This window comes from Medicago sativa, chromosome 1 (genome assembly GCF_051527215.1).
Source record: "Medicago sativa cultivar Bolivia chromosome 1, Bolivia_mono, whole genome shotgun sequence".
Lineage (NCBI taxonomy): Eukaryota > Viridiplantae > Streptophyta > Magnoliopsida > Fabales > Fabaceae > Medicago > Medicago sativa.
Window position 1 is genome coordinate 27,009,960 of NC_140749.1, and position 19,015 is coordinate 27,028,974.

Here is a 19,015-nt window from a genome sequence, read left to right on the forward strand (position 1 = left end):
AGGCAGTGAATTTAGATTAAAATTTAAGGTAACATATAATTAGGGTTTAAGGCTTGGCTTGATTCGGATTACGTCATTAGACTTATCCAACAATCCAAAGACAAAGAAATCTACTCACTAACGTTCATTGTAGATGTGAGGAAGAAGAGAGAAAGCATAAAATAAAAGAACAATAAAATAAAAGTGAACTTTTATTCAAAGGAACAATTGTCACATATTATTTCCAAGAAAAAAAGATGAAATATTTGTGATGAAGAGCCACTCTATTTAGAGCTTTACAATTGACTTAAAATCTAAGCAACTATAAGGGCATTCCGGTAAAACTAAAACAGAGTAACTTGGGCTTGAAGAAAAGCAGCAAAAGGCCTTCTGTGAGGTGGCACGACCGTGCCACATATTGGCACGGGCCGTGCCAAGCTTCTGACATGGCGGCTTTATATTTTTGTTCTGAATATTTCGTATTTTCGCTCCAAATCAGCTCCAGACTCCTTTCTTTTGCTCCAAGACACCTTCCATCCAATATTTGTTCCTGAAATATAAAATATGCAATTGAAGTAAAATAGTTCAAAAAGGAAATAATATTTAAATAAAATAAAACTAAATCTAATTAAAACGAAACTAAATAATGCATAAAAATAGACTAAATATAGACTCATCAACAGTCTAGACTTTATACGGTTCAGTAACAGTTTCCAAAAAGCCAACTGCCTCGCATTTCCACTAATAGGCAAACTGAGATACACAAAAGGGTTGGATCCAACCTTACAATTCATCACCATAGCTGCTTCAGATAACCAGGAAGCGGGCACATTTACCCCGACCATTTGACTATTAGAAAAGTTCACCTACAACCCAGATAGAGATTCAAAAAGAAGAAGAACCGCCCGCATAGCTCGAATATTTGCCCACGATTTCTCCCCCGAGATAAGAGTATAATATGCTAATTGAAGATGGAACACCATAACAGGGGCGCTACTTCCCACCTTGTAACTTTAGAATAAATTATTTTCTGACAAAGATTTCATCAAAACATTGAAACCTTACGCAGCCAAAAGAAACAAGAAAGGAGAAAGAGGGACACCCTGCCTCAATCGCCTCTCCAAAGAGAATTCGTTCGTCGGGGAGCCATTGACTAAGACCTTAGCTGTAGCCGTCTCAGTGCCTTCTATAATCCATTTCCTCCAAAGAGTCAGAAACCCCATCTTCAACATCTCCTCTTGTAAATAGGCCTAATCAATAGAATCATAAGCCTTTTCAAAGTCTACCTTAAACAGTAAAAGCTCCTTCTTATGCCTACTAGCTTCATCAAAAATTTCATTAGCCACCAGAATTCCATCTAGAATCTGACGACCGTTGATAAAAGCAGATTAAGGGTTCGATATAACTGAAGGAATCACCGATCGTAGTCTATTTGCTAACACCTTTTCCAAAAAAATTATACATGCTTCCCACTAAATAAATGGGACAAAAATCATTCAAGCGCTGATGGTTGTCGACCTTCGGGATAAGGGAAATAAAGGTACTATTTATCCCCTTAGACAACTTCCCGTTCCTGTGAAACTCTTATAAAAAATGCAGGACATCATCTTTCAAAAGGTCCCAAAAATCTTTAATGAAAATAAAAGATATACCATCATGACCAGGTCACTTAAAATTATCACAATCCCACACTACTGCCTTCACCTCCTCAACAGAAAAAAGCTTGATCAAATCAGCCCCCTCTCCATGAGACAAGGTGCGAAAATGCACGTTATCCATAGAGGGGAGCACAACACCACTATGACAAAAGTGAGGAGAAAAGTGAGACAACACTGCATTGTGAACATTATCGACACCTTCAACCAACACGCCATTCACCAAAAAAGAAAGGGCTAGCATTTCTACATCTTCGACTGGACATAATACCATGAAAAAACTTGGAATTTGCATCCCCTTCACGAAGCCATTGCAGCCTCAACTGTTGCCAGCATATACTAGAGTTCATGCGCGATGATGAGAACAGCTCCCCCATAAAACCGTGAAGATCCTCAACCTCTTCCTCAGGTAAAACAACTTATTCCCCTTTTAAGTCAACGGCTGAAATTTTATCTTTCAGAGACAATAATTTAGCAAGTAAATTTTGAGAGTGATTATGATGCCACTTCTGCAAAGCCAGCTTTATCAATTTCAATTGCTCTTTCAAGACATAACCACCCCATCCTTCAATCTGTAAAGAGGTCCATCTGTCACACACGAGAGTATGATAACCAGGCAAACTCTCCCAACACTTTAACATTCGTAACGGTCTCGGACCCCAATTCTCATCATCCACAGTAAGAACTAACGGGCAATGATCAAACAACCCACGAGCAGACACCATCTGAAAACAATTTGGCCAAGTCAAACTCCAACATTCTGATAGCAAAAACCGGTCGATACAACTCATTGAACTCCCGTCCCCCCTAAACCACGTGAACCGATGACCTCGAAGAGGAAGGTCAATCAAAGTATTTCCTTTAATAAACTGATTAAAAGGGACGCAACCTACTTGACTGGACCCACTTCCCACACTCCGTCTTTCATTAAATCTACGGACCACATTAAAATCTCCACAAATACAGTCATTATGGCCAGTAAGAGAATTCAATCTGTTAGAAATATTATTCCAAAGAGCCTCCTGACGGATTACATCACAAGGTGCATAAACATTAAATAGAACAAATTGATCTCCTGTATTCACAAAACGACCTAAAATCACCAAAGTATGCTCAAATGACATAGACGACAACACTTCAACCTCGTTTCTATCCCAAATTGTGACTAAACCACCCGATGCGCCAATCGATGGTTGGTAAGAAAAATCAACATTAATATCACCCCATATCGAACGACACACAAGAGCATCAAACATAGGTAACTTTGTTACTTGAATACAAAGGATAAAAGGTTATTTCTCCCTCACCAACTTACACACCTCCCTCCTTTTTTCAAACCCACCTAAACCCCTTACATTCCAGGACATTATCTTCATGACACACACCGAACACCACACCAACTCCCTCCCCCCACCACCAACAAGCCTCACAGCCTATTCCCCTCTCCCTCCTCCCTCTGAATTTTTTCTTCTCACCCCAGACAACACATCAAACATGTTATTTTTGTCACCATTAAATTTAATACCCACCAATTTTCCCAATCTCACAAACATCATCAGTAACCACCTTATTATTACCATGAAGAACCAACCAATTTTCCCAATCATTGTTAATTGAAGATTGAGAAGCACTATGTGATGACCCGTCAATTGAAGTTACCTTAACCTTGGAACCATTAGAGGACAACTTACACTGCTTCATTGTCCTTTGGAAGGCACGAAGAACCTATTTACGATCTTTTTCAGAAAGTCAAGCAATACGCTTCAAACTTTGTGCACAATGACGGAGATAGCCACTACCCTTCTTTTTAGTAATTTTAGGAACACCTTGAGAAAAAGAATTACCAATAACTTTATACTTAGACTTTAAAGTAACCCCAATATTGTCACACCTATGTCTGTTAACCCGTTCCAAACTCCATGGACCTGAAGATGTCGAACGAACCCGACAAGAAGGACAAGATGAAGTTTGCTTAACCACTCTCTTAGCGCCAGATAAAAAATCTCGAGACTTGCCTCCATCCTTGACATCTGGTGCCTGCTCTGAATTAGTAACTTCCTTCGGTATCAAAGAAGGGATCACATCATGCTGCTGAATAGAAGTCGAAAGTGAATTAATAGTAGTTTCCACCTTAGCTGCGCCATTTTTAGGAGATGAATGATGAACATGCTGCCCAAAATCGTCATCCTTCTAGTCTTCCGAAAGATGTTGTAAAAGATCATCAACATCACCACGACCAATATCATCAACATGTTCATCAGGTGTACCAGAATTAGCATCATCTTGAATCTCTTTTTCATCTAATAGGCAAGCATCCTCACCCAATGAAAAATCCCATTCTTCAATAACTTGAAACTCAAAAAGCACTCCATCTACCATAACTTGAGCCCCTATATGAATAATATTCAAAGATGTTGTTGACAATAACACCCTTGCATAATCAAAATGATCTCTGTCCACAGTAATATCGTCAACTCTCAACAAACAACCAACATCCAGAACATATAATTTAAAAAACTCTATGTTCCAGGCATAAAGTGGTACACCGTAAATTCTTACCCACGCACCGCGTTCACGGATCAAAGTATTCTTATTCCACATTACAGGTTTGGAAAAGAAATTATTGAAAAATCCAGCTGCTTCTGATAACAAAGAACAGACATCCCCATCATCAAGAGATCTCAAAAATACCTTATTAGCACCCATCGGAATAATCACAAGCTTTTCAAAACCCGTATCAAAGATATTCCTTTGTAAAACTGGTATAGCTTCGCCATTCAAAACAGGCACCACTAACTCCTCCTTCCCCTTACGGATGGCCACATCCTTCAACACCGGTTTACCGCCAACAACATTCCCCATACCTTTCGCATCTACTTGATCCACATCCACCTTATTATTTTTTCCCTCTTTAAACTTACCATCCCTCATCTTTCTTTTTTCTCCCTCTATAATTTTTCCTCCCTCAACCCTAGTACCACCAACTGGCTTCTTATTTCCAAACCTACCAAAACTAGCTACCTTCACCACCACCTTACAATCCCCAAACCACACATTATTCAAAGCTTTCAGAAATTTATCAACATCACACACTTTACAAAAACACACAAAGCCAAAAATACCATCATTGACATTACGTTTGCGAGCCAAGTATACATCCTCCATCATACCACAAACCTCGAAACCTTTACGTAAAGAAATATTGGGAATATCTTATGGTACATTTGTAAAGTAAAAAGACACAAAATTCTTAAGTTCAGTACCACAATTGTCAAGAAAGACATCCTCATGTTGATACGCTTTAGACCTCTGCACATCATAAAGAAGTCGCGCAGCTTCACCATGATTTGTTATGTTTTCCTTCTGTCCACAATTGATGCGGTTTTCCTTTTGTGCATGTTGTTGCGTTTTATATCGCTGCACATCATATAATGGGCGCGCAGCTTCACCAAAAAAGAAAGCGAGTTCCTGTTGCTGTTTCAGACGTGATGAAAAACGGCCATGACGTGAAGCGTAACGCTGCCATGGAACTTCCTTCTCACGATGATGATTGATCATTGAACGACCTGGATGCGCGTACTTCAGAATAACACGTCCATCGTAATATACCTCCAATTCAAAAAAATCCAGCTCATCCTCGTAATCCCTGTAGCTCAATTTGGAACATACCTAACCCTAACCCTAGACTGTCGTCGATGCTGCTCCTCCCATGCTCCTCCGCGTCGTTGATCCTCTCGAAGCCTGTCCCGTTGTCCATCCACCTGTTCAGACGCTTTACCCTTTCGCGGTCTCGCACCTGACACCTCTCCCCTAAACCCCCACCCCCCCAATATGGTGGCACCCTGCTTGGACCCCATTCCCCCCATAGTACCTCGCCTCCGGTGAAGGTGAATACCGGCGCGGTTTCCCACGATGAAACCGATGAGAACCGCCTCTCTCTCTCGACCACGATCTCCTCTCACTCATTTTTTTTTCCTTATTTAATTTATGTTTTGTAAAAAAAAAATCATTTTCTTTAATTTATGTTTTGTAAAAAAAAAAATCATTTCTTTTATGAGAGATTCTTATAATATTCTAAAATATGAAGGTTTTATAACAAGAGTTGACTTAAAAGTAATGACAAAAAAATGCTGGTGAAATTTTTTTGGGGAACTAAAAATTAAAGAAATTTTGTAGAATGACTAAAAAAGATTTTGATATATTTATAGAGATCAAAAACATATTTAACTCATAATATATGCTTAATTTCTTTAACATCTTTATCTTTCAAAACTTGTTGTTTCTGAAATGTCACTAACAATAATAGCATTTGATAAGGTTATACTAGCTAGCAACCATAGCCATTGGATCTGAATTTATCTCCAAATCAAAATAGAGTTGAATAGCCTTCTCCCATAACACTTCATCACTCCAAGAACCTATAAGATGCATAATCTAGTATTCTTCTCTCTATGTTAGCTGAACCAGTATAGATAGATCTAAATATATACCTCATGAAGAGCGTTCTTTTTGGAACACATTTCAACAGAGAAACTCAAATACCCATAGTTCATTTAAAAACAAATCAATGGAAATTCAATCTCTTTCATTCCGATGGTAGCAGATCTGCGCGTTTAACTCTTTTCCGTCGTCGTTCCTATGGTTCGACGTCGTTCTTGGGACGTGTTGGTTTGGGTTAGTTTCAGATTTCGTGGTTCTGTTTGGGCCCTGTTCCGATCTGTTTTCAATCTACATCAGAGGCGAAAGAGAGTGCTTTTGTCGTCGTGAATGTGCTTCGTTCTTGGGAGCTGCTTTGTTTTCTGTTTTTGAATCGTTATTGTTTTGTACTGTTTGTTTGTTTTCAGGTTCTATTACCGGATTCTTTGTTTTGCTCGTTAGACACCGGTGGTTTCATGCTTTTGTTCAAAGACTGGTGGTTCTGGATTTTGTCCTTCTTGGTGGTTTGGTTGTGATTTAACAGCTTGCTTGTTGCGGTGGTTTGGTTACAAAAACCCGAAAGGGTCGGTTACAATAACCCGAAAGGGTCTGGTTACTGACGTATCGGACTCATCCCGCGATCTGAGTTCTTACGCGTTGCTTGCTCAAAAGAGCTTTTATACTTGTTGTTTTTCAGGGAGCTGTTGTTAACAGTTATATGCATATTTTCACTTTTCATTATTTTTTGTAATCTGGTTTCGCGCCCGTACGCGGGTTCGCTGGATTGCGCCTATGATTAGTGAACTTATGTTAGGATAGATTAAAGTAGATACACCTAGGCTGATTTATAAAGTTGTATTCCCGTTGGGGTTTTCCTGGGTCAGGTCCTATGTCCCCCCAGTCTTTGTATCTTTCTATTTTCATTTTATTATATTATCTTTTTGCTTAAAAAAAAAAACATCAACGAGGTTTAATTAAACTATTACATATTGCAGAGTTATTAACTTGTTGTTTCTGAATAAGAAAAAGTTGCATGTATCCTATGAAAATACCAATTGCTCATGAATAAGAAGGAAAAAAAAAATCACATGCCTTTGTCCTCCTTGTATTGAATTTTTTTAATTAATAATATCTGTTAAGTTTGCTTTGGTCAAAAAAAAATGCACATGCCTAAGAGTAAGTCAATGCAATACGAGTGGATTAAATTTAGACTTTCAAATATAATCAAGCTACAGTTGTTGGAGCTATGAAGATTTTATAAGTAACAATTATATGGAACTGACTACCGTTCAGTCGTTTACTATTCAATTCCACTATGTTTTCCTTAAAAAGAAAAAATGTTTTTTTAACAAAGAAGATTGAATGTACACTAGTTCAAATATTTAAATACATCAAATAGCTTTTATAAGGCGCTTAAATCGCGTTTAAATGTTTGTTTTGAGTTTTCTGTGGAAAAATAATAAAAGAAAATCGAATTTTGAACGGATACACCTTAAAATCGAAAAGAAATATGATAACACAATTTCAAGATTAAAAAATATACAGTAAAATGTATTTTAGACTTTTGTTAGTTTTCGTTAAAAAAGTTTTAAAAGTAATGTTTTAAGTCTCTTTTTGAACAAAAACAAAACAATAAGACGACTCAACCGCATACTTTATCTGATTATATTATTGTGGATCATCATTTGAAGGAGTGGAAAAGGGAGGAATACAGGGAGATGTATAAAAGGATATTGTGGAATTAATGGGAAAGGGGTTTAATTTAGGAAAACTAGGCATGACAATGAGACGGGGTGGGGACGAGTTTTACCTTCGCCGTCCTCATACCCTACTTCCATGTACTTACCCGTCACCCTACCCATACCCAACCGGAATGAGAAATCAAACTCATCCCCGTCCCCGACGGGTTTGGGTATCCCCTCCCCATCCCCATATTCGTAGTTGATAAAAAAAATTAATAAAAATAAAAATATTTTTCATCTCCAAGCACTATGTTGTAATGCATTATCCAACAAATAGATGATGACGATCGATGTCTATGGTGGTAGAGAAAAGATAGGTCGAGAGTGTGAGATATGGAAGGAGAAAAGAGAGAACTATGATAAGTGAATGTCATCTAAAAGACTGAGACTTTGACTGTGTTAGTGAAATAATTTATGGTTTTAATTTCTATTTATTTAAAAGGGGTAATAAATTAATTTTCTACATTCGGGATAGGTTTGGGTATGAATTCGGGGTGGGTACCTATATCCCCTTTACCCGTCCCATACCAATGTTTTGAAATCCAGGAAAACCCAAACCCAATCAAAACGGGTGAATGTATTTTAACATCTAAGGAAACACCATCCAACCAAGGATCCTTCCAGAACAATGAAGAAGCCTCATCCCCCACCTGTCTAGAAATTGAATTGGTGGTAAAGAAGAGAAGGGGGAATAAAATCCGGGATCAAATAGTTTTAATTTTTCTTTTGCCAAAGAATTTTTGCATTTGAGCAAGGATGAGGTTTGCATAATGTTTGATCAAATTACTGGTAAATATTCCAATGAGATTTTCCGAATCAAATGTTGAAGGTCATTTGTTTTGAATAAAATAGTAGGACATATTTAATTAAAGACCTAATTAAATATATTTTTAAATCATAAAAAATTACATGATTTTCACACAATTAAAATAAATTCTCAAAACAACTTATTCCAAAACATTAACCATGAGTTTGAACACATAAACAACTTAATTTCATAACTTTCAACGTACTAATAATTACCACTCAAATATAAACCCGAATTTCAACACATAATCATAAATTTCACAAAATCAAACAAATCAATTATGACCCATAAGCTCGAAAATGATTATAGATTACTATGAAAGATCAAACCTATCCCCCTTACCTTGTTTCTCCTTAAGCTTAAGCTAATCACCAAGACTCTTCACTTCCACTTTGAATCCTAACTTCCTCTACACTTGGGTTCTTTTCTATCTTTTATCTTCATTTCTCTCTCAATTCTCTCTATGATTCTCTAGTCACCTTTTTTGTGAGAATGTGTGAATGAATAACTAAACTCTAATTTTCTGTCATAAGTTATCTATATATACTCCAATAAATGGCTAGGTTACTTCAATTCAGAATGAGCCTAAAAACTCTTACCACTTAATTCTAAAAGTTACTACACACTTAACTTGCTAAAACATCGTTTAATTACCACTTCAAAATAATTACCGCAAGTTACTATTCACACCAAAATACTAAAATATTCTACATTCTAAAATTATTAATTTACCCCCGCTCATCAAATTACCAAAATACCCTTATTCTTAAAAACGACCAAAATACATTTCTCGACTAAAAATCCACTAATTCCAAATCAAACACACAAACAAGAAATTAAATACATATAATAAATAAATAAATAAAATAATCCTAGCGAAAAACGGGTTGTTACAATATCATTTGTAATATGCATGAATTAAAATTAATCAATACTATCATTTTTATTATTATCGGGTATTCAAAATTTAAATATCAGAATATTAACAGTATTAATGTGTGTTCTATTTTATGTGGGACATCAAACTCTATTTTTTTTAATTCACAAAACACTAGCTTAAAGTCTCATAATTTATGTTTAATCTTGCAACCTTTCAATTTCCTTTCAACTTCACACCAATGTTCTAACACTAGATGGGTGAACTCAATTTAAGTAGAAGTGTTTGTTAGTTTGAGAAATACACATGTTGACATCTATACATATGTTTAAGTTAAACATCAATGTGGTTCAATTAAACTATTGCATATTGTATATTATTTATCTCTCGCCTTCAATGCAATACAAGAAAAAGTTGCATCTATCCTATGCAAATATCAATTGAATTAAACCTTTAATTGAACCATTGCTCCTGAAAAAGAAGAAAAAAACGCACATGCCTAGGAGCAAGTCAATGCAATACCAGTGGATTAAATTTAGACTTTCAAATATGATCAAGCAACATTGTTGGAGCTATGAAGATCCTATAAGTAAGAATTATATGGGACTGACTACTATTCGGTCGTTTACTCTTCAATTCGATTATGTTTTTCTTAAAAAGAACATTAAAAATATGTTTCTTTTTTAAAAAAGAAGATTGAAGGTACACTAGTTCAAATATTAAAATACATCAAACGACCTTTATAGGGCTCTGAAATCACGTTTAAATGTTTGTTTTGAGATTTCTACAACAACAACAACAACAACAACCATGCCTTATCCCACTAAGTGGGGTCAGCTACATGGATCAAATGATGTCATAGTGTTCTATCATAAACCAAATTTGGATCCAACTCATTGACCTCTAAATCTTTTCTAATAGTTTCTCTAATAGTTTTCCTAGGTCTTCCTCTACCTCTTTTAACTTGACTCTCCTCCATTTGATCTACTCTTTTAACTATGACATGGACAAAATACGAAATAGTGTTTTGAGATTTCTAAAGAAAAATAATAAAAGAAAATTGAATTTTGAACTGGTTCACCTTAAAATTGAAAAGAAATATGATAACGTAATTTCAAGAGTCACGAATATACAGTTAAATGTATTTTATATTTTTGTGTGTTTTCATTAAAAAAGTTTTTAAAAGTAATGTTTTAAGTCTCTTTTTAAACAAAAACAAAACAATAAGACGACACAACCACATACTTTCTCTTATTATATTATTGTGGATCACCATTTGAAGGAGTCGAATAGGGAGGGATACGGGGAGATGTATTGTGGGATCTTGTGGAATTAGATAAGAAGAGGGAGGTAGGCCTCTTGAATGGAAAAGAGGTTTAAGTTAGGAAAACTATGTTTGGTGATTTATGGAGGCTTCTAAAGGCTAAAAATGGTATATGATCATGCAAATATCTTGGTCGAAGTGGTTGAAAGAAGGTGATGTGAATTGAAAGTTTTTTTCATAGATGTGTCAAGAGGAGATTTAGCTCAGATGCACTAAAGGCACTAAAGTGAATGATGTGCGGGTTCAAAATCCTAGTGAGGTGAGAAGAGAGGTGGTTGCGTATTTTACTAATGATGTCACGTCGCCTTGGTGGGAGCGACCTAAGTTGGATGGGGTGCCTTTGATTGGTTTACCGAGGATGAGAACTCCAGCTTGGTGATTCATTTTTCCTTGTCGAAAATTGAATTGGTGGTAAAGGAGAGAAGGGGGAACAAAAGTCCGGGGTAAAATAGTTTTAGTTTTTCTTTTGTCAAAGAATTTTGGCATTTGAGCAAGGATGAGGTTTGTATAATGTTTGATTAATTTTGTGTGAATGAGAAGTTGTGCCTAAATGCTTACTCTCTTATTTTGTGGCTTTGATTCCGAAAATTGTATCTCCTATGGTGTTGGATGATTATCGCCTGATTTCCTTACTTGGAATTTTGTATAAGATCCTTTCAAAGGTCTTAGCTAGAAGGTTGGTCAGCAATATGAATTATATTATTTTCTCCTCCTAATCGGTCTTTCTCGCAAGGAGAAATTTGGTGGATGGGGGTGATGGTGGTAAATAAAATTGTGGATTTTACGAGAGAGAAAAAAAAAACTAAAGGTCAATGTTTGATCTTAAAAGTGGATTTCAAAAAATGTATGATTCATAGATTGAGGTTTTTTGGAGTATATGATGGTGAAAGGGGGGCTTTATACAAAGTGCTTGGATGAAGGCTTGTGTCTGTGGGGGGAAGCGTGAATGATTTTAAGGTGTTGCTTTAATGGATAAATTAAAAAAAAAAAAAAAACTATTCTAATATCTCCTGTAAGAACGAGTATCAACCGGTGTGATGCAAAAAAAAATCTAAAAAATAATGTATTACAACCACGTAATTTGAAATTGTTGTCGTTGATATTCTACCCAAAAAAATTACACAAGAAAAAAATTGGCGTTGTCATATGGTTAAAATGTTGAATGCCATGCCGTCACTTTAATTTTAGCGACCTCCACCACATAAACTACTACGTTGTTCAAAATCTTGTCATTTCTAACTTTCCACATCTCTCATAAGATCGTTTGCCGAATTAATATCACCCCTTTCTTTAAATCTTTTCTGAATTCCCTTCTTTCATTTAATTCATAATAAAAATTGGCGTGGTTAAAATGTTGTATGCCATGCCGTCACTTTAATTTTAGCGTCCTCCACCACATAAACTACTACGTTGTTCAAAATCTTGTCATTTCTAACTTTCCACATCTCTCATAAGATCGTTTGCCGAATTAATATCACCCGTTTCTTTAACTCTTTTTTGAATTCCCTTCTTTCTTTTAATTCATAATTGTTGTGGGTCAAGTGCCCTCATAGTTTTTGCTAGTTGTGGGTTATGCAACTTTTATTATATATCCAATCAATTTTGATGTTAAAAAAATATAAAACCCTATATTTGAAGGGAGTATACCAATAAGGTTATTGAAATTAAAAGCAATACCTAACAGAGAAATGATGTTGAGTTTACTCTTAAGTTCAGTTTGATTGAAATAGTTACTATCTAGCTAAATCCAAATATTGCAAACTTTTATGGTTATGGGTACCTAATGATTGAGGGGCGAAAACATAAACAAAAAAGACGATGGCTCACGTACAAGTTTCGAAGAAAAAGAGTAGAACAATGGAATATTTTGATCTGAAACATTTTAGATTTTATTTTAATTATATATAGTGTGTGATCCCTAGCGGGGATTAAGTTACAACTTACAACTGGAGAAATTAAGGCATCTTTTTATTCTGTCGGTATTGTTTATTACCAAACACCAATTATTACTTTATTCATTAACCGCCAACCCGCAAGCTGCTCAGTGCTAGTTTACCCTGCAATTAGTAAAGTGAAATTGATATTAGTTTTATTTACAAATCTTTTACTGTTTTTCTTATAGTTCCTAAAAAACACACACATGTAATCTAGTCCCTAACATATTGTAAATGTGTAACAACACAGCATAATATATAAATTTTATGTATACCCTAAACCACAATAAAGGAGTATATATGAAATAGAAAAGGAGGGTTGATGGTGAGAAATGTACTTGCTGCAGTCCATGTCAGGGCTAATCACATTGCCTGTGTCCATACCACAGTCTTTAGGGAGGGAAGCAAGGGCTGAAATATTGACTTTGGGATTCTCCACAATGGGTTTGAGGCAATAGCAAACATCTTGACTATCTTTGGGAGTTTTGATTTGGCCTTCTAAAGTCTTAAACCCAATGCAACATGGTTCAGGGGGAGGGGGTGGACCTGGGTTTGTTAGGTAAGGAATGCATGGTGCTATAGTTTGTTGCACTTCAGGACATGAAGGGGCAGAATTGGCTAGTGGAATGCCCAAAACCAAGCATATCATAGCCAAACTAGTAACCTTGGTAAGCATTGAACTAGCCATGATTGTGTGAATTCTAGTGTTAGTGAGTGTAGAATATTGTTGAATGGTTGTGTTATGGTATGCCTATCTAATTAATGGTTATTTATAGAGAATATACGACATCTCAACTTCCAATGTTTTACGTTTATCTTGTAAGGAGTACTTTACCCACAATCGATATCTCAACGGTAAACGATCATCAAAATAAAAAGGAGAATGTTAATAAGTGACCCAAGGACATTAGTTAAGCATCCAAAATAAGAAAAAAAATATGAAAAAGTTGTGTAATCATTATTTGATATCAAAAGTAACATCTTATATTTCTAAGATAAAATTTCTATTTATAGATTCTTTAATCATTGGTTGGACCACTGGTTAGAAAGATCCAAATAAAAAATACATCCTTTGATCACTATTATAAAGAAAAATCAACATTTTAAATTTATTCATTAAATTATGTATGTGGTCTATAATAAAGACCATATACAACATTTATTTGGTGAATCTAAAATTTAGATTTTTTCTTATAATAGTGACCGAAAATGTATATATATTTCCTTTGTATTTTATTAAATGTCATTTTGGATAAAATATTTTTGTTTTGTTCTACTCTCTCAAACGTATATTATTTTACAATATCAATACATCTTTAATGTTTTTTTTCTTATTATGTTTTGATAAATGCTAACGAATGTCGTAAGGATACTCTTTGAGAATTTTAGATGGTAAATTTGATAGAAATTTGCGCATTCAATGCATCGGAAATTGAAGTATTAAGTTTTTTCAATTAATAGTTTTTTAATTAGAAATCCTTAAAGAGTGTCATTATATGGCATTCGTTAGCAAGACTCTTATGTATTTGATTGTTTATTTGTTTAATCTCTCTTCCACATGTCATTTATGAAAGATAATTTTATAAAATCACTTATAATTTTGTGTTCTAATATAAAATTAACTATATCTTTTTAATATATGCGAAAATATCAAAACAATGTATAATAATATACAGAGAAGTAGATATTTAATGCGGCAAAAACTCGTATCTATTTCTATATTTAGGAAAAAATTCCATTATTCGGAAATTATAAACACTCTACAATGTGTGCATTGTACACCAATCAAATAAAGTCAGACAAGTGATTTTTTGGATAAAAAATTTAATTTGGATTCCCTTGAAAAATTAGTCTTTAATTAAAACTCGTGAACTACTAGAGTATAATTTATTTTTTTACAAATATTTGAATCTATAAATTGGTTGCACAAACCAATAATTTATAAAATATTTAGTTTCTAAATATGGACCAAAATATTATAAAAACTATTAAATAGCCAAATCTCAACAAAAATAAAAATGAAATGAAATAGTCCCAATTGGATCTCCTTCGGTCTCTCCGAAAAATTTCTCGAAATCAAATCTTCTAATTAAATCGAAAGAATTATTTATTTTTTTTATCATCTCAACAAAATACTTTTAAATGAATGCCTCTTTTACTTATTTGTAAATAAACATATCCGGCATCATGATATGTTAAGAATTACATGTGGAACTTTGGATGGATTCAGCCACTTTCAACCATATTGACAGAAAAGGAATTGACCAAATAATGGGTCGTACTTGAACTTAACGTGAACGATATTTTCTTTTAGTGAATTAAATAATAATAAGATAAAAATTAACGTAATCAATTGCCTATTTATATTTTTGAAGACTTTCATTCACAAGTAGTGCTTGAAATTTTTATTGTAAATAGCAAAACGAAAATCGTGCAATTTTGAATAAGATTTGGCTTATACGCTCAACTGTAACATCATAGCTACTATGAATGTCAATTTCAAAATTTCTATAGTATTCCACGTCAATTTCACCATTATTTCCCATAATTATTTTTGTTTTCCTAAGCTAAAAATTTGCTTGAGATAAAATTTGAAACAAAAAATGTGAGGGATAAGCCTAACCCATTAATAGAAAAAACAATGGAAAGAAGAGAAAAAAAAATTCCTTATTGGATTTTCTACCATTTTTTTTCCTACCATTTGAGTGAGTATTACGTAACTGGGCTTCCTTAAGCATATTATTTTCTCTTCGTTTTAAATATCTAATAGTTGTCACTTTCTCTTTCTCATTAATATATATTTTAAGGTTAAATATGTTTTTTCTTCTCTATAAATATACAAACTTTTGTCTCGTGAGCATAGCTCAGTTGGTAGGACATTGCATTATTATATGCAGGGGCCGGGGTTCGAACCCCGGACACCCCACTTATTCATCTTAATTCTAGCCACTAGGCTACCTGACCAAAAAAAAATATACAAACTTTTCGTTTTAGTTCCTCTATTTTTCTTAACTTTTAATCCCTCAAAAGTTTTCAATCACCACTTTTGGTCCCAACTTTTAAATGAACTCTATGTAACCTTCATATTTTTGAATGAAAAATTTCATGAAGGTTTGTTTAGAATATTATAAGAATTTTTCCCAAAATAAAATAACAAAATATGAATTAAATATGAATTGTTTACGTTTTGTTAGAAATTCATAATTTTTTTTTAAAGGCTAAAATGAGATATATTACCACGGCAAAAGGTCCTCCCTAGCACAAGGTATGTCAGAGAAGAACACCAAAGTCACAACAGTATTTACAACTATAAAAAACAAAGCAACAGGAAAGAAAACAACAAGCTATTAACCACTGCCCAAAATGGTGCAAGGACTATGCCACCAACCATTGTAGTTAAAGGGAAGAAAATGAAACTTCGCCTTCAACCACATAAAAGTGAGCGACTTAATTTTATCAACCAACTCAACAATTGTGCACTTTTTGCCTGTGAGTAGTCTGTGATTTCTTTCTGTCCAAATTTCCCACACAGATGCAAACCAAATAACCTGGAGAAATGATCGGCGAGCCTTGTGACACCTTAAATCCCAAAATAATAATTATTATTATTCATGCTAAAGTGCACTTTTCCCTCCTAAGTTTCAAAAAGTTGCGATTTTGGCCCCCTATATACAAAAACTACAATTTTGGCCTCTTAAGATTTAGCCCCTTTGCATCTTTGGTCCTTTTGGCCAATTTTGACCTGTCAACGCCTATGTGGCATGCCACGTGTGTAATTATTAAATTAAATAAACAAAAAAAAGCCACATAATCATGTTTTAATTAAATAAATGAAAAATCTAATTAAAAATATTTAAAAAATCAGAAAAAAAATTAAAAATAAACCCAAGTCCCAATCTTCATTTCTTCATCTTCATTCCTTCATATCAATCTCAATTCAACCCAGAAAAATTTCTTCATTTTTTTTAATTTCGTTCTCCTCGATGTCAAATTTAACCTCATCTTGATCCATCGGATCATTGCCTTCAATGGCAACCTCAACCGTGACTGGTTTTGAATCCGACATTTCAAGTTCCTTTTCAACAGGCGGCTCATCTTGTGTTGGGGCGGTTCCAGGAGGATCAATTTGATGAGGTATATCATGGATAAAGTGGGATGCGGCGCAGGGGATCTGTGAGGGACAGAGGAGGGAGGTGTATAAATCTCTGAATTCGTCGTTGTCATCCATGGCATCAAAAAACTGAGTTAGTTTTGGAGACAAAGAGAGATAGAAGGGATTTGTGTTTTGTTGTGTGTACTTTTCAGAAGAGAGTTTTGTTTTGAGGTTCGGCAAGCAAGTACTATTGTTCAATGCCCCAACCTGCTCTTCCTCTCTATCATTCTTATGCTAACTTAAGCAAAACACCATTATTTTCTTTTTCTTTTTTACAACACATCTTTATTTTTCTGAGTTAAATTTTATCTTTGTTTTGTTAAAAAAAAATACATGGGTTGGATTGGATTGGGATTGTTATGAATATTGGGAATTGAGTTTTTATTTTAATTTTTTTTCTTCTGATTTTTTAAATTTTTTAATTACTTTTTCATTTATTTAATTAAAAAAATGATTAGGTGGCTTTTTTAATTTATTTTAATCCAATAATTACACATATGTCATGCCACATGGGCGTTGACCGGTCAAAATTGGTCAAAAGGACCAAAAAGGCTAAATCTTAGGGGGACAAAATTGTAGTTTTTGTACATAGGGGGCAAAAATCACAACTTTTTGAAACTTAGGGGGGAAAGTGCACTTTAGCCTATTATTTATTCAAAAATAGAGTTTGATTCGCAGCAGAGAGTGTCAAATAAATTTGTTTTCTGTTAATATAAGAATTCATCCACAAGATTTAGGATACCACATCGACTCATAACAAACATAATTCACATTTCACTTCCTTGAAAATTATAATAATATTAACATCGAATCTTTTGCTTTTGAAAATACTTTCATTTACATAATAGACAATGGTTTTCTTGTACAAAACTAAATAAGTAAGCATATCCCTTTTTCCATGTCACTATCAGAGCGGTGCTTTTTCCCCAAAATAACAGACGACACAAGACAAGTCTTCATGGAAAGCACGTACTTGACTCCAAGACTCATAACCTATAGAACTACGGTTTCGCAACCGCAGGGCCAAGCCAACAAACATAAACAACGAAGCGATGAGTTTTGAGAACATGGAATAGTATAAAATAAATGAAAGGAACACGCCAGAAGTCGAAAGGAACACCATAACATATTAAACCAAATTTAGAAGAAATCGTCAAACATCAACACAATTCAACCATCAAGTATAAGAAACATCATATTTAACACATGATATCAATGTATATAAAACAACAATATAACTCATCACATCCAATCAGTTCAGCCACAATTCAAACAATGATATGCATGCTCTTAGACTCTAGACTCTTTGTTTCCTTTTTGTACGGTTATACTTTGAAGTACTTGGTCAGGAGATCGATGGTACTATGCCACCACGTGGATGGACGGACAATTTACCATATCATGTTGGTCTTATCATTATTGATAAGCCGGGAGGGGAATATCATGGTGGTCTTATCATTATCGATAACCCGGGAGGGGGAATATCATGATGGTCTTATCATAGATAAACCGAGGGAATATCATGGTGGTCTTATCATAACTGATAAGCCGAGGGAATATAATGGTGGTCTTATCATAACTGATAAGCCGGGGGAATCGTGGTGGTCTTATCATTATTGATAAGCCAGGTGAAGTTTGACCTCATAGACCCTCTCCTCAATCCAAGACACTTATGACAAAAATGATTTTCACTTTTTAAATCTTTAACATCAGTTCCTCCCCTCGTTGGCCTAGGACACTCCTTTAAAGAGTCCCATCTTAAGCCGGGTTGAAACTATCATTATTCTAATTTATGAGATAATCTCAATTTTGTTCATCTAAATCTCATATACATCAATTATTCTTCGTCTCAAATTTTCATCTCATCACATCAAGTATTTCAAACACATTATATTCAAGTAGTTACACATCACACAATAAATTGTGTCATATATAATTTCCAGCAATAACACCAAACTAATCAAGTATCCACAATAACTCAATGGCAACAAAACAATTAATTTAAAACATCACAAAGCAAGACAGTTAATTTAAACATCACAATGGCAGCGGAGCAGCAAATTATAGCAACACCAATTACACACAATATTCACCACACATATTAAAGTCACATCACAATTTTATCAA

At 34.5% G+C, this 19,015-nt stretch overlaps 2 protein-coding genes across 2 annotated transcripts; both read right to left on the bottom strand.

Moving 5' to 3' along the window:
* Positions 1 to 2,053: 2,053 nt before the first annotated feature.
* LOC146953883 (uncharacterized) lies at positions 2,054 to 2,890 on the bottom strand. Its single transcript, XM_085743033.1, has one exon. It carries the CDS (start codon positions 2,888 to 2,890, stop codon positions 2,054 to 2,056), a length of 837 nt encoding a protein of 278 aa, XP_085599159.1.
* Positions 2,891 to 12,666: 9,776 nt separating this feature from the next.
* Positions 12,667 to 13,494, bottom strand: LOC146953884 (non-specific lipid-transfer protein-like). Its single transcript, XM_085712155.1, has 2 exons — positions 13,074 to 13,494; positions 12,667 to 12,858 (listed from the first exon to the last, which is right to left on the bottom strand). The coding sequence occupies exons 1-2, from the start codon at positions 13,421 to 13,423 to the stop codon at positions 12,849 to 12,851; spliced, it is 360 nt and encodes a 119-aa protein (XP_085568281.1). The 5' UTR covers positions 13,424 to 13,494; the 3' UTR covers positions 12,667 to 12,848.
* Between the last annotated feature and the right edge of the window lie 5,521 nt (positions 13,495 to 19,015).

Bases quoted from the DNA above. Each gene is read 5' to 3' on its own strand.
- LOC146953883 (XM_085743033.1), bottom strand. From the start codon at position 2,890: ATGTTTGATGCTCTTGTGTGTCGTTCGATATGGGGTGATATTAATGTT.
- LOC146953884 (XM_085712155.1), bottom strand. From the start codon at position 13,423: ATGGCTAGTTCAATGCTTACCAAGGTTACTAGTTTGGCTATGATATGC.